A 16,751-nucleotide genomic window follows, 5' to 3' on the forward strand; every position below is an offset into this window, starting at 1 on the left:
ATATTCTATATACACTATGTGAACATCCAAAACTATGAAAAAAAATTTTGATATAAATTATATAAGAACACGCCGCCATATTGGGATAGTCGGCCGCCATTGGCTTGTGTCGCTGCCTGACCTTGGCGAGTTGGCCTTTCAGCTCGCGCACTTCGGCCTCTAAGTTCCTCTTCTCCCCCAGAGCGGTGGCCAGCGACGCGTCCTTGGAGTTCAGGAGCGCCTCCAGATCCTTCAGCCGAGCCTGAGCCGCGAGCAGATCGGCCTCCTTCTTCTTGTTTCTGGAAAATAAAAAAACGCGACACGTGGTCAGGTCCCAGCGCTGGCGGCCATTTTGTTCTGTGTTTTCATGCGTCTCAGCCTCCCTCCATTATCCCCCATGCAGAGCTCCGGTACACAATGAGTCATCGCCGGCAACCAATCACTACTCAGCTTTCACTTTCTAACTTACACTGGAGAAAAAAAACAAAAAAAAAAAACACCACTGGGTTGCTATGGGCAACCAGGACGCGGCAACAGTTTTGAGGCCCGAGGGGAACTATAGCCAATTGGACCTGATAAAAATGTCCTTCGCAGACAATATGGCTGCCACTTTTTACCCAGCTTTCCTGGAGTCCTGAGTGTCAAATCTGCCTGGTTATCCGGTGACACGTTCGCGACCCCAGCATTATATTGCCGTACAGGAGTCTGGAAAAGTTGGGTGACAACCGCTCTGTTCGACCTATTAGCACCCAGCTTTCCCAGAAAGAGATCGAACAAACCGCGGAGCCGATTTATCCGAATATAAGAAGCATTACAGCTCCCCCGGAGGTCACCCGGCTTTCCTACGGTCCTGAATGGCGCCTCGTCCTCGCTAAGCAGCAGTACAACCTCGTGCAGGTGCCACATTACGTAGGACTGCAAAAAGTCGCATATTGGCGCGCTGCTCGCGGGAATCACACGGACGAGGGGAACTATGGACTGGTCAACAGCCGCTCCTTTCCCAGCATGCCTCGCTGCTGCCATGCGATAATTCTATGATGTGCTGTAAAGGCGACAGCTGTGATGGATTCTGTAAACACAGTTGGAGCAGACTTTGTTGTAGTAAAGCAGATAATTTTAGAACATGAGGGGGGATGGGGGGCCTAGTCTGCCTCTTGTACTATTTATAAGGGGTCACAGAACAGGTGCAATGCTGCAATAAAGCTCACTCCACCAGTGTACACCGTCAGTCAGTCAACGCACCCGATAACTAAATATACTGAAACGTTCGCTGTGACGGCGCTAAATCTACCGCTACATTTGGGACACAAAGTCTGATATTAAGAATAGCGCCGTCCATAGCCAACCCCAACCAATCAGATGGCAGCTACAGGAATCTGATTGGTTGCTATGGACAACACCGACACTCGAGGGCCGCAGCGTTTTTAAAGTGACCCTGCGGTTTTATCCGACATGTGGTGGAAACCGGTCAGATGTTCGGAGAGAGGGGAATCAGGAAGCCGGGGGCCACACCACGACTGAACCCCCGGCACCCCACCCTACATCCTGGACGGCAAGTCTGCCCAGTTATGAGGTAACGGCGGCCATATTGGTCATCACCCAGCAACAGACATGACTGAGGAGCGGCAGCCGCTGCGCATCAAACTTTATTTGTCAGTAACACAGAGCCCGGTTTACATTTCGGAGGTTTCAGTGTAAATCTCGGCAGCCGGACGTCATCTACACAGAACGTTCCGGGTATTTTTAGTACAAAATAAAATCAAAAATGGCCGAACGCCAGGAGCAGCCGCCGCCGCGTCCACAGACGCTCGCTCCAAGTTTCCAGTTACTTAATAGGAGCCGAGCGCGGTGTTTATACAGGAGGCTCCCGGGGAGGGGGAGGGGGCACCACTGACGTCAGCCGTGCCGGGAGCCGCTCACAATCATCACGACATTTACTGACAGAATTTATTTAAAAAAAATCTAAAAATTTTACAAATGAAGTTAGAAATCGCCAAGTTGCGCTAAGTTATTACACTCCTGGCCAGGAAGGGTTGACATGAGAAGCTGCCACGTCGCCGCTCGTCTCTCTTTCTTCCTTACTGTAGATTTGCCAATCTTTAATTCACCTACAAGCCCAGATTTCCTCCCTGGGGAACCCGGAAAATGTCGGGCAGCAGCGACTGAACAAAAACAACCGAAGATTCTCGCGTGTAAATAATCTGGTTTGTACGACCCGTTAAACACGTCTGTAGGGGCGGCCCAGTCTGTTGTAAGCGGGCGCCATTTATTTGGGATGAACGGCAAACATGCCTCTTTATACGGTAACGTGATTATATTTGCCTCACTACGACCATTCAGGAGACTGGAAAAGCTGGGTGATAACCCGAGGAGACCCTGATCTGGGACTGTGTGCAGGGCCCCGGTCAGAGCAGCAGCAGCCGGAGGGTTAATGGCGATGATCTTGCAGACACTTGAGACTCCGCATCCCATGAGTCATCGCTCCAGGACGGCCCTGTGACCAATATGGAAACCAGGAGGAGGGGGCGCGGGGGGCCACAGTGTGTGTGTCTGTTGCTATGGTAACAGTGAGGGCCTCGGAGTCCTGTTAGTGGGCGGTGGCGTGTCTGACGGGTCGGTTTATGGGACTACAAAACGAGGCAGCTTAATGAGAGGCTTAAAGGGAAACTGCACCCAAAACCTGTCCCAGAAATATCTACACCCCTGTGTGACGGACGTCCTCCCGAGAAATGACAGGGCGACACGCCCCGGACCCTAATTACAGGCCATGTCCCAAAGTGCCCCCAACTCAATGCCACGACTGTTACATCCCATGTGTGCCCACCACAATGCCCCCATAAGAGGGACCGTCACACAAAGTTCCAATATGCGTGCCAGTCCCTGTAGTGGGCATATACGTGCACACGCACAGTTATGGTCGGGCATCAGCATGAAGGCAATGTGCCGGGCGGGAACTGCTGTGGGCCGCGGACTAGCGTGTAATCCCGGGCTGTCATTATATTGGAAGGTCGGTCAAGACCTCGCGGTTAAATTGAATAAGGGCTCGTTCACACGGCGGAATTTGCGTGGCGCAAAAAATCCGCTGCGGACAGCAGGACGATCCCTCCCTCTCATTGGCACCAATGGCAGGTTCAGGGGGAATCCGCCCTAAGATCGAGCCAGTTGAAATAATCAGCTGACAGGAAAACGAAGGGATTTGCTGCGTATTTTATGTCCGGAATTACCGATTGAAAATACGCAGCGCAAAACAGTAGCAGCAAAGCAAGTGCGATGGCACAAATGTCATCCACGTGAGGCGGAAAAATTCCAGAAATTCACCTGCGGTGCGTAATTTTAGTTCCGCAGTTGAGGTGGAAAGTGGACGGACTTCCTGCGGTTTCCAGAATTTCACCATCCACAGCGCTGGGGAAAAAAACGCAGCAAAATCTGCACCATTTTCCACAGTAAAAAAACGCATGAAACTGTGCGGATTTTCCGTAATGGATTGTCTGCTAGTTTATGCGGAAATACGGCGGAAATTTTCCACAGCAAATCCGTTACGTGTGGACGAGCCCTAAGCGTCCGACTCCCATTTAAATGAACGGTAGGCGGAATTTTCCGTGGCGGATTCCGCCGCAAAATACCCTAAATCACCCGACACGTGGACATGCCCTTATTATCAGTGCGCTGGTCGGAAACGAGGAATGATACGCCGTATTTACGCCAAATGGAGCAGGAGGGCGTCTGTCTAGTTGTCTGTCATTGTTCTATATTAAAACGAGAGAATTTGTTTTGGCAGGAGGCGCATCCCGGACGTGTTGACACAATAGCGCCGCGCCCTCGTAATACTTTCACCGTGTGAGAAATTCTACTGTACACAAATAAACGGCGAGATTAAAGGATAAAGAAGCTGCGCTCACACTGAGGACTCTCGTAGCGGCGAGGACAATACGAGAATATGTAATAAGAATAAATGACATCATGGAGGCACGAGGCACAGAGTCCATGATACCTCAGTGATGTCACTACTGGCAACGCACGCAAAATGTCCACCATCTTAGACAAGTCACACAAGGGCTTAGCGTGGCGCCTCCATGATATCACCAGCCCATTGTTACTGAGGTTTTATTAGACAAAATGGCCGCCAACCCACCTCAGGTAAAACAAAGTACCACAGCATTGTCCCTAGTTTTTAGATATTTGTCTGCAATTTAATTTTAGCACACAAAATGGCCGCCACACGAAATAAAAATTTAAAAAAAAGCAAGTGCTTTACACGGACCCTCAGAGAAGTCACTTGTTTTTAGTCAAACTCCATGACAAAATGTCTGCCACCCCAGGTAAAGAAGGGTGAAAGAGGCGGCCTCCCTTGTGCAGTGGTTGTATCCCATGGCAACCAATCATATTCCAGATCTCATTTTGCAGAGGAAAATGAAAAAATGAAAGCAAAGATCTGATTGGTCGTACTAGTCTCCTGGCAACAAACAAGCAGTACTTCAGTATGGTACAAAATGGCCGCCATCTCAAATTACCAAGAAGACTGTAATCCAGTGGCTGTAAAAGATAATATAAAAAAAACTCCAAAAAGAGCGCGTCCGGTGTTTAATCGGACGCCAGCACAGGAAGCCGCGCCAGTATAGCTGACCACGTAGTCATATGCTGCTGCTGATAGGAGAAGTTGACAGCGAATGTAGAGATGCTGCCGGAAAATACCCAGATCAGACCGGCCTAAGGCCTTGTTCACACACAGTTTTTTGTAGGCCGGAAAAATCTGCCTCAAAACTCCTTGAGGAATTTTGAGGCAGATTTTGACCTGCCTGCACTCTTTGCCACGTTTTTTGGCCAACGATTGAGACACGGAAACGCCTGAAGAAAGAGCATAACGCTTCTACTTCCCGCTAATGGGAGGCGTTTTCAGCCGTTTTTTGGAGGGCTTTCCACGTCAAGAACAGCGGCAAAAAAATAAATGTGTGAACAGGGCCTAAACGTCGCAGTTAGTCCAAAATCTTGGCCTTTATGGAAGGCACTAGGTCGAGCACGGCGCCATATTAAATACAACTTCCCTCCCCACTAAGAATACTTTGCCTAAAAATCATGGCGTCACGTATCACTAGCGTCGTTTGTACGATGCGTTTATGCCGCCAAAATGGCGTTTCCTTATTATTAATTAAAAGGACCCTTTAAAAAAAAATTAAAAAAAAATCTTTGACAACAAATTTGCGCCACATTTTTTTCCGTCTTCTCGCCATTGATATGCAGCGATTAAAGCTTACTTACCCCTTGCCCCCAGTACCGGGGTGTGACTGCTACCTTTGCACCCCCATAGTAACGCCCCCGCCCCCCTCCCACATAAACACTTTGCCCTTCAGGACTATACCAGCGTTCTGTGTACATCGTATCTCCTCACTTGCGGACGGCGGGGGGAGCCGGGATCTGTAACGTCAGGACACAGATCAGAACGGCAATTCCCTATTTTTGGATTTCCCCTTCAAAGCAACAATTAAAAATCGGCGCTTCACGCCAGAAGGGGCGGCAAAACTCTCAGAGCGACTGTCCCCCCGAAGCCGTGACACCCGATACAGCTTCATAATGGCGCCACGTTGAAGTCGCAATTCGATAGAACTGATACTTTCTTTTTTCATTTCTAGGAGCTGAAATTCGCATCAGATGGCTCAGGTCACATGACGCACCTGCGGCTTGAATTACGCGGGTCCCTGGAGCATGGCGCTATAATATTCACTATGTTGGCACAAGTCCCGGTATCTATAGCGCCCCCTACAGGAAGCAAAATACAAAAAGTTCACGTCTTCTCCTATGGTAGGAGACTCCTTTATAAGACGCTGCGTTCGGTGACTCAGTCCTGGTGCAGGAAGGAAGTCGGCCGTGTACAGGAGAGAGATCAGGATGTAATATGTCAGCCGTATCCTGAGAACCGGCGTCAGGAATTACACCTTCCACCTAATGGAGAATAAGAGTTAAAGGAACACTGTATACACGGTGTAATGTCTAATGCATAGGTCAGGGGGCGGAGCATGACACAAACAGAAAACACCAAGGAGAGAATTTCTGTGTCATGCTCCGCCCCCTCAGGCCCTGCACCAAACAGTGTATCAGTTTTGCATGGAAAGGTGGAGGAGTTGCCAATAGCAACCAATCAGATTTCATAGAATTTCTTTACAAAATGGACGTATGGATCGGTCATTATAGTCCCTACTTTTCGCTCGCAATTTCTGGGAGCCTTAAAGGGGTATTCCCCTCTCAGACAGTCACGGCCCATCCATGGGATAGTTGGTGACAGCTGAGGCGTCGGCCCCTCACGTCCAGATCCCTGGATGGCGGCTGTCACCCCCTCAGACAACTGTGGAGTATCCAGGGGGGGGGGGTGTCCCGAGCAGCTGCAAGAGGAACAAACGTCCTGCGCAAAAGCCGAGAAAACGGAACAAGCGAAATACAAAACAACAAAGAACTTCTGGAAATGAAGGAAAAATCTATAAAAAAAAAAATCCGGATTTACAAAACCGCAAAAATAAGGAGACGTTGCCCGGGCCGTGAGTCATGGCAGAATAATTACAACCACAGTGGAAACTTCTATCCCCATTCCCCCCCCCCCCCCGCCCCACCCCCGCTCCGGGGCCGCACATTACACGGGATAAAATAAGAAGGGAGAGGAAAAAAATATTCAGCGTCTGCGTGGCCTGCGTACAAGCTGTCCATTGTCAGTGCGGTCTGCGAGACGAGGAGAAGGTTATGGGAGGGGGCCGCAGTTATAAAACCTCCGGGAACACAAACACCCTTATAGTTATTGATGTTTTTGAGAGAAAAAAATTAAAATTTCTGGGATTTAAAAAAATTTTTACCTCAAGATTATTAGAATAAAATATACGCCGCGTGTTTGTAAAAAGGACGCGAATATGGGGGAGGAGCGCGTGACGTCGTGTCAGGTGAGACCGCCCGCCAGCGACACCAGGAATTCCTATAAAAATTTACGTATTCGCCCCTCCCCCCTTTTTTTTTTTCTTAACAAAATAAGGGAGGGGTACACAGCCCGGCAGCCACGACAGCCGCAAGTCCCGGCCTGCCCGCGGGTCTAACAACCCGGAGCAGCAGCATTATAGGGATCTATAGGGGACGTGGTATAGACTGAGCAGACACTAAGGGGTTAACTGAACAATCAACAGACCACCATTAACCTCTTCGCTGCTGAGTGACAGGACTTCACGTCTGTGGTCCCGGAGGGGCCTGGGGTACAATTCAGGAAGCAATTGCCGGTCTTTATTTGCCAGGGGGCTAGAACCGGTTCCTGTTTTTGGGCCACGCTTTGTTTTATCTGTGCGATCGGGGGAGGGGGGGGTCGACCGCAGAAATAAAGGAAGTGCGAACGAGAAAAACTGGATGATAAACCCGCCATACAGCAAACTATGACGCCTTCACTACTTGTGACAATGATGGCACGTGTGCTGAAGATCGCCACACGATCAGCCAAGTGCAATGAGAACAGCGCCGCCCCTGTGGCGGAAGAATATAGGGCAACAGAGATGCGTATTCAGAAACTATATATTTAGACACCTGGCGCGTCACCCCGTCCGCCAATGTTTTTCCGCTCCCACGGCCTCGTCACCACGCGTCTGCAACTGTAAAAGAAGCCATAAATGCGATGAGCCCGGACAGACGTAATATGGCGCAAAGCCTCCTGATAAATCTTTGGCGAAACGCCACGAGCGTGAGGTTGGCAGCGATCCGCAGCGGCTCGCAATCACTGACCAATAAATTGTGAACAAACAAGTCTGCCAGGCGGGATGCCCAATGTTATGGGGGGGGGGGGCCTGGATGACCCCCGGCTGTATGTGACATATACACGTGTCTTATATACCCGCTGAGCCGCCATCTTACTATATACACGTGTCTTATATACCCGCTGAGCCGCCATCTTACTATATACACGTCTTATATACCCGCTGAGCCGCCATCTTACTATATACACGTGTCTTATATACCCGCTAAGCCGCCATCTTACTATATACACGTCTTATATACCCGCTGAGCCGCCATCTTACTATATACACGTCTTATATACCCGCTGAGCCGCCATCTTACTATATACACGTCTTATATACCCGCTGAGCCTCCATCTTACTATATACACGTGTCTTATATACCCGCTGAGCCGCCATCTTACTATATACACGTCTTATATACCCGCTGAGCCGCCATCTTACTATATACACGTGTCTTATATACCCGCTAAGCCGCCATCTTACTATATACACGTCTTATATACCCGCTGAGCCGCCATCTTACTATATACACGTCTTATATACCCGCTGAGCCTCCATCTTACTATATACACGTCTTATATACCCGCTGAGCCTCCATCTTACTATATACACGTCTTATATACCCGCTGAGCCTCCATCTTACTATATACACGTCTTATATACCCGCTGAGCCGCCATCTTACTATATACACGTCTTATATACCCGCTGAGCCGCCATCTTACTATATACACGTCTTATATACCCGCTGAGCCTCCATCTTACTATATACACGTCTTATATACCCGCTGAGCCGCCATCTTACTATATACACGTCTTATATACCCGCTGAGCCGCCATCTTACTATATACACGTCTTATATACCCGCTGAGCCGCCATCTTACTATATACACGTGTCTTATATACCCGCTGAGCCGCCATCTTACTATATACACGTCTTATATACCCGCTGAGCCGCCATCTTACTATATACACGTCTTATATACCCGCTGAGCCACCATCTTACTATATACACGTCTTATATACCCGCTGAGCCACCATCTTACTATATACACGTCTTATATACCCGCTGAGCCTCCATCTTACTATATACACGTGTCTTATATACCCGCTGAGCCGCCATCTTACTATATACACGTGTCTTATATACCCGCTGAGCCGCCATCTTACTATATACACGTGTCTTATATACCCGCTGAGCCGCCATCTTACTATACACACGTCTTATATACCCGCTGAGCCGCCATCTTACTATATACACGTCTTATATACCCGCTGAGCCGCCATCTTACTATATACACGTCTTATATACCCGCTGAGCCACCATCTTACTATATACACGTCTTATATACCCGCTGAGCCGCCATCTTACTATATACATGTCTTATATACCCGCTGAGCCTCCATCTTACTATATACACGTGTCTTATATACCCGCTGAGCCGCCATCTTACTATATACATGTCTTATATACCCGCTGAGCCTCCATCTTACGATATACACGTCTTATATACCCGCTGAGCCTCCATCTTACGATATACACGTGTCTTATATACCCGCTGAGCCGCCATCTTACTATATACACACGTGTCTTATATACCCGCTGAGCCTCCCTCTTACTATATACACGCGTCTTATATACCCGCTGAGCCGCCATCTTACTATACACACGTGTCTTATATACCCGCTGAGCCGCCATCTTACTATACACACGTCTTATATACCCGCTGAGCCGCCATCTTACTATACACACGTCTTATATACCCGCTGAGCCGCCATCTTACTATATACACGTCTTATATACCCGCTGAGCCTCCATCTTACTATATACACGTGTCTTATATACCCGCTGAGCCTCCATCTTACTATATACACGTCTTATATACCCGCTGAGCCTCCATCTTACTATATACACGTGTCTTATATACCCGCTGAGCCTCCATCTTACTATATACACGTCTTATATACCCGCTGAGCCTCCATCTTACTATATACACGTCTTATATACCCGCTGAGCCGCCATCTTACTATATACACGTCTTATATACCCGCTGAGCCGCCATCTTACTATATACACGTGTCTTATATACCCGCTGAGCCGCCATCTTACTATATACACGTGTCTTATATACCCGCTGAGCCGCCATCTTACTATATACACGTGTCTTATATACCCGCTGAGCCGCCATCTTACTATATACACGTGTCTTATATACCCGCTGAGCCGCCATCTTACTATATACACGTCTTATATACCCGCTAAGCCGCCATCTTACTATATACACGTCTTATATACCCGCTGAGCCTCCATCTTACTATATACACGTGTCTTATATACCCGCTGAGCCGCCATCTTACTATATACACGTCTTATATACCCGCTGAGCCTCCATCTTACTATATACACGTCTTATATACCCGCTGAGCCTCCATCTTACTATATACACGTCTTATATACCCGCTGAGCCTCCATCTTACTATATACACGTCTTATATACCCGCTGAGCCTCCATCTTACGATATACACGTCTTATATACCCGCTGAGCCTCCATCTTACTATATACACGTCTTATATACCCGCTGAGCCTCCATCTTACTATATACACGTCTTATATACCCGCTGAGCCTCCATCTTACTATATACACGTCTTATATACCCGCTGAGCCACCATCTTACTATATACACGTCTTATATACCCGCTGAGCCTCCATCTTACTATATACACGTCTTATATACCCGCTGAGCCTCCATCTTACTATATACACGTCTTATATACCCGCTGAGCCGCCATCTTACTATATACACGTGTCTTATATACCCGCTGAGCCACCATCTTACTATATACACGTGTCTTATATACCCGCTGAGCCGCCATCTTACTATATACACGTCTTATATACCCGCTGAGCCACCATCTTACTATATACACGTCTTATATACCCGCTGAGCCTCCATCTTACGATATACACGTCTTATATACCCGCTGAGCCACCATCTTACTATATACACGTCTTATATACCCGCTGAGCCGCCATCTTACTATATACACGTCTTATATACCCGCTGAGCCGCCATCTTACGATATACACGCGTCTTATATACCCGCTGAGCCTCCATCTTACTATATACACGTCTTATATACCCGCTGAGCCGCCATCTTACTATATACACGTCTTATATACCCGCTGAGCCTCCATCTTACTATATACACGTGTCTTATATACCCGCTGAGCCTCCATCTTACTATATACACGTCTTATATACCCGCTGAGCCGCCATCTTACTATATACACGTCTTATATACCCGCTGAGCCGCCATCTTACTATATACACGTCTTATATACCCGCTGAGCCTCCATCTTACTATATACACGCGTCTTATATACCCGCTGAGCCACCATCTTACTATATACACGTCTTATATACCCGCTGAGCCGCCATCTTACTATATACACGTCTTATATACCCGCTGAGCCGCCATCTTACGATATACACGCGTCTTATATACCCGCTGAGCCTCCATCTTACTATATACACGTCTTATATACCCGCTGAGCCGCCATCTTACTATATACACGTCTTATATACCCGCTGAGCCTCCATCTTACTATATACACGTGTCTTATATACCCGCTGAGCCTCCATCTTACTATATACACGTCTTATATACCCGCTGAGCCGCCATCTTACTATATACACGTCTTATATACCCGCTGAGCCGCCATCTTACTATATACACGTCTTATATACCCGCTGAGCCTCCATCTTACTATATACACGCGTCTTATATACCCGCTGAGCCTCCATCTTACTATATACACGTCTTATATACCCGCTGAGCCGCCATCTTACTATATACACGTCTTATATACCCGCTGAGCCTCCATCTTACTATATACACGTCTTATATACCCGCTGAGCCGCCATCTTACTATATACACGTGTCTTATATACCCGCTGAGCCGCCATCTTACTATATACACGTGTCTTATATACCCGCTGAGCCACCATCTTACTATATACACGCGTCTTATATACCCGCTGAGCCGCCATCTTACTATATACACAAGAGTCCAAAATACTTTCACTTTATCAAAAAAATTTCAGGAATTCAGAATCTACAGAAGAAAAAAAAAAAAAGAGTGAACCCTGTCACACGGGCAGCGGCCGCCGATAAGAAACGTGACTGCCAGAGGCAAGAGCCAACATGTAACGGCTGTGGAGGTATTGCCCATTGCAACAAGTGGAGGTATTGCCCATAGCAACAAGACAGTGGAGGTGTTGCCCATAGCAACAAGACAGTGGAGGTGTTGCCCATAGCAACTAGTGTCCATCTTACATTTTTGCATAGCCGGTTAGAAAATGGAAGCAATGATCTTATTGGTTGCTGTGGTAAACATTGACTTTTGCATCCGTTGCTAGGGGCAACACGTCTTTCTTATTAGACGTCAATGGCAAAACTTTCACTTTCACTTTTACTTGTTATAGGCAACAACTTCATTATCTGTCTGCACCAGGTCGGTACAGCAGGGGCTTGCTGGGAGTTGTAGTCTCACCATTTCCCACATTGGGAATGACGGACGGCAGCCATTTTGTACAGTGAATCCGCATTGGTGTGAATAGTGAATACTCTGGAGAGAGCTCAGGGGGTTCCTCCATGTTGTGTCTCGCCATGACGGTGACGACCTTTCCCTGAAAACGCCCGCATTGGCAGTGCCAGTCACTAGCTCTTTTGTATGTTACGGGCACAAGATTGGAAGGCAAGCTGCCAACCTCCGTGGCCACGTCTCCACGTTATCTACAGCCTCGCTGTCTGCGTAACAAAGAGACTTTTATGAAGGTTACGGGAGCGCCCGCCGGGAAGAAGCAATGTGGCCGACATGAGGCATTTCAGACATTGACGTTGGATGCCGACTGGTCACATGGACCTTCCCAGGGTAACTACGATCAACGCATTCTTCTCCTGAAACACTCTGTGCTGCTGCGGGACCCTGTGCCTTCCCCAACGACCTCCCATTAGATCAGCACAGACCTCTCCTGAAATACTCTGTGCTGCTGAGGGACCCTGAGCCTTCCACAACGACCTTCCATTAGATCAGCACAGACCAATTCTGAAATACTCTGTGCTGCTGAGGAACCCTGTGCCTTCCACAACGACCTTCCATTAGATCAGCACAGACCAATTCTGAAATACTCTGTGCTGCTGAGGGACCCTGTGCCTGCCACAACAACCTTACATTAGATCAGCACAGACCTATTCTGAAATACTCTGTGCTGCTGAGGAACCCTGTGCCTGCCACAACAACCTTACATTAGATCAGCACAGACCTATTCTGAAATACTCTGTGCTGCTGAGGAACCCTGTGCCTGCCACAACAACCTTACATTAGATCAGCACAGACCTATTCTGAAATACTCTGTGCTGCTGAGGGACGCTTAGCCTCCTACTATAACCTTCCATTAGATCAGCCCAGTCCTATCCTGAAATACTCTGTGCTTCTGACCAGACGACACAAATCCTGTTTTACACGGGATCATCTGACTAGTTCTCCCCGGACAGAGGTTATAAAGCGCAATGGTAGTATAGTAGTCGTAATATATGATTAGTATACGGGCGCGGCAGGGCACATAAGGTGGTGCCCGCGTGTGTGACATTAAGAATTTACCCAGCATGCCCCATAAAACGCTGGTTTATTAGCTGGCGGGTCCCGGCCTGTGGTTTGTTATGGAGACAGCCGGCAAAATGTTAGTGTCGGGCGTGGGCCCGACTGCGACAGGATTTCACCGCATCCGAAAAAGGCGACTTCAGGCCGGGAAGGAATTGATCTTTTTCTGACGTTTTCCCCCGGGGCCACAGTGCGGTCACTTTGCGCTAATTACTAAAGGAATGTAAAAGGGCTTATCCGCGGAGGACGTGCGGTCACCTGGGGACGATCTGTGTCCTGGACGACACGTATCCTGATTTTACAAGGTAAATTCTAAGGTGAAAAAGAATTGCGCCGATATGCGGAGGTAAAGCACGGCCATTATTATTCCCTGCAGGTAGACGTCGGCGCGGTACGTGTATGAGAGGAGGGGGTGGGGCAAACCGCAGAGACGTCTGACAATTTATGAATGACATTGTTTTGAATTGGTGACCAATTTACCTCAGAACGCAGTGCGGCGGCCATGTTGTTTCCCCCGTGTTTACTACAAGACAACCACGTGGGAATATCAACACAGAGATAAACCCGCCATCCCCTCCACTCCTTTAACATTTTATCTGCTGGATTATACGGTCAGGTTTACCTCAGAATGCAGCGCGGTGGCCATTTTGTTTCCCACGTGTTTACTCAGGAGGGACGCTCGTAACAACAGGCCCATCAAACCCTCAATTAACTCCTCGGTGAATACACGTTTCATACTTTATAGGTTACGGACGTCATTTTTTACAGGTTTACCTCAGTGTGGCGGACATTTTGTTTATTTTGTATCCGTCCATGTGGTAATATCTATAGAGAAAACTATTTTAGGCCCTGTTCACACGGAGAAAAAAAAATCTGCTTCAAAATTACTTCAGATTTTGACCTGCTTGCGCTTTATTACCACAGTTCTCGCCACTTTTCTTGCAGAATTTTTTTCGCCTGCGGCCATTGAAAGCCGCGGCGAAAATTTTTGATTTTAATGGGAGGTCAGAGGCAGAAACGGGGAATATTTTTTTTTTCCCTGCAAAAAACTCCTCCGCCTCCCATTCAAATCAATGGGAGGCCGTTTTTGTTTTTTTTTGCCGATTCAGACGCGGTTTCCGCATCAAAACATCTGTGTGTGAACTGGGCCACGATTTTGCGGTGCGGTTATTGGTCTCGCAGTTTTTACAGGTGAAAAAAAATAAAACACGTGCTTCACTTTTCATTGTGGCCGATGACCTCATAGCGAAACCACAGCAATTTGAGGTAAAACGTATGCGTTTTTTTTATTCTTTTTTCCCTGCCTTTTCAAGCCACAAACAAGCAATAAAAAAATGCAAAAGAACTGCAGCCAGTGTGAACGCAGCCGAAAAAAAAAACGTAAATGAAAAATCGTGAAAAAAAAAAAAAATCCGAAAAATTCTTTCAATAATATATGAATGCGGATCGATATTTAAATGATTTGTATGTATAACGTAGGCGTGACTTGGACTGGGATAACCTCGGGGTCGGTTCAGATGTATACAGTCCCTATTATAGGCAGGGATCACTACACATGATTCACCGCGCTGTTCGGTTCTGCTGCGCTGAGTCACTCGCTCCGTGTGATCCTCCCTCGCTCATTATTACGCAACCAGTCCCAGTTCTCTATTCACGGAGTCCTGACCCGGGACCGGCGACGATTCCTCACGCTTCATATCACGTTCGCTGTGGAGGGGACGGCCATCTTTTTAAGATTAGCAAAATTGTAATTCCTGCAGCCAAAAAGATTCTGATCTTCTACGGAAATTCCAACAACCGCAAAAAAACAAACAAAATGGTTACCATCTTGTTGGCCGCCCGTCCTACGTTTATAACTGGGGATAATTACGGATGAAGGGCTTTACGTGGAATGTGGACGATCGCTTGGAAAATTAGAAGCAGAGTCTGTGATGTTGGCAGGACACCATCTTCTCCCTGGCAACGCCATGTAGGGACTGGGAGCGGCTCGCCCTGATCCCGACATATAGGGACTGGGAGCGGCTCGCCCTGATCCCGACATTACTTTATTAGAAAGATCTCATGTCCCGAAAAACACCAAGAACGACGTTCCTGTCACAGGAGTGCCCGGGTGTGCCCGTATGAGCGGCTGCCCAGACACAACACATGACACGGCACATCCTCACCCGGCGCTTGGCAAAGGCAGAGTCTGTAGGACGTCAGTGCCAGGGCAGGCGGGCACAACAGGCTCAGAGGGAGATGAACAGGACAGCTGGGAAGGAAGCAGCTGCCAGTCTCCTGGTGCCCTGGAATTGCGATAGGGAGACGGGAGCCCGGCACATTGTGCATAGATATCCTTAAATACTCTGTGCTTCCGTGCCAAACACAATTTGCAATGCGCAAGGATGGGAGAGGGGGCGAACAGTGAAGAGCATGGACTTTCAGCGAGCATATGGCGCTGCCACCGGGCATAGGGATAAATACCGACCGGGCGGCATAGTACTAGGGATAAATAGTGTACAGAGTGGGTATTATCTGGGCATAGGTGGCATAATACTAGGAATTGGCACCAGATATAGGAGGGAATATTAGACACAGACGGCATAGTGTCAGGCATAGGGAGCAATGCTAGATGTAGGGGCTATAATAGCGGGCACGGGAGTGAATAGGTGGCATAGTACCCTGCATAACACCAGAACAGGGGGCACAATACTGGGCATGGCGGGTATAAGAACGACCAGGAGTCATCACCCAAACACGTCACAGTGAAGTCTATTAATGGCCGCGAGGGCCGGGGGGTCTGCACAATCACCCGGCGGGCACCGCCAGCCGATCCTGGAGAAAGTGAAAGTCATGAGTCCGGGAGACGCCGGGCGGGCACGCTACGGATTCAAATCCAAACAATGTGGGCTCAAAGTCTGGAAGCAACGGCTACTGTATATAAAGGGTTAACAGTCCAGCGTATACAACCCCTATATACCCCCGCACCCCTAATATTCCCTATTACCGCCCCATTACATAACTCCAGTATATATATATCATATCCCGTCCATATGTCCCGCATGTACTCCAAGCATTATATCCCATATATATCCCCCCAGTCCCTATCGCCCATATATCTCACCCACGCACTATATCCTGTATATTATACCCCGTATACTATCTCCCATATATACCCCCCGTGTCTCTATTTCCCATATATCTCCCAATGCACTATATCCTGTATACTATCTCCCGTATATACACCGCGCACCGTCTCCCGCACGCCGTCTCCCGCACTCCTTACCGTGCCTTCAGCTCGTTGTGCTCCTCCCGGATTTTGCTCAGCTCCAGCTGGAGTCTCGCCCGCTCTTTGGCCACAGAATCCAGGGT

General features: G+C 48.2%; 2 protein-coding genes across 4 annotated transcripts in view; one reads left to right on the forward strand and one right to left on the reverse strand.

The window, feature by feature from the left end:
• LMNA (lamin A/C) overlaps positions 1 to 16,751 on the reverse strand; it is a 45,505-nt gene that overhangs the window by 27,528 nt on the left and 1,226 nt on the right. For all 3 annotated transcript variants that reach the window (XM_075843998.1, XM_075843997.1, XM_075843996.1), the window contains 2 exons: positions 16,666 to 16,751; positions 122 to 278 (listed from right to left, as the gene is read on the reverse strand). The exon at positions 16,666 to 16,751 is cut by the window's right edge. In XM_075843998.1, the coding sequence (XP_075700113.1) occupies positions 122 to 278; positions 16,666 to 16,751 (243 nt within the window). The remainder of the gene's footprint in view (positions 1 to 121; positions 279 to 16,665) is intronic.
• Positions 13,444 to 16,751, forward strand: part of KLHDC9 (kelch domain containing 9) — a 101,881-nt gene continuing 98,573 nt past the window's right edge. The window contains exon 1 of the mRNA XM_075844000.1: positions 13,444 to 13,705. The gene's annotated coding sequence lies outside the window, so the exon portion shown is untranslated. The remainder of the gene's footprint in view (positions 13,706 to 16,751) is intronic.

The sequence above is a fragment of the Rhinoderma darwinii genome, chromosome 12 (genome assembly GCF_050947455.1).
Source record: "Rhinoderma darwinii isolate aRhiDar2 chromosome 12, aRhiDar2.hap1, whole genome shotgun sequence".
NCBI lineage: Eukaryota > Metazoa > Chordata > Amphibia > Anura > Rhinodermatidae > Rhinoderma > Rhinoderma darwinii.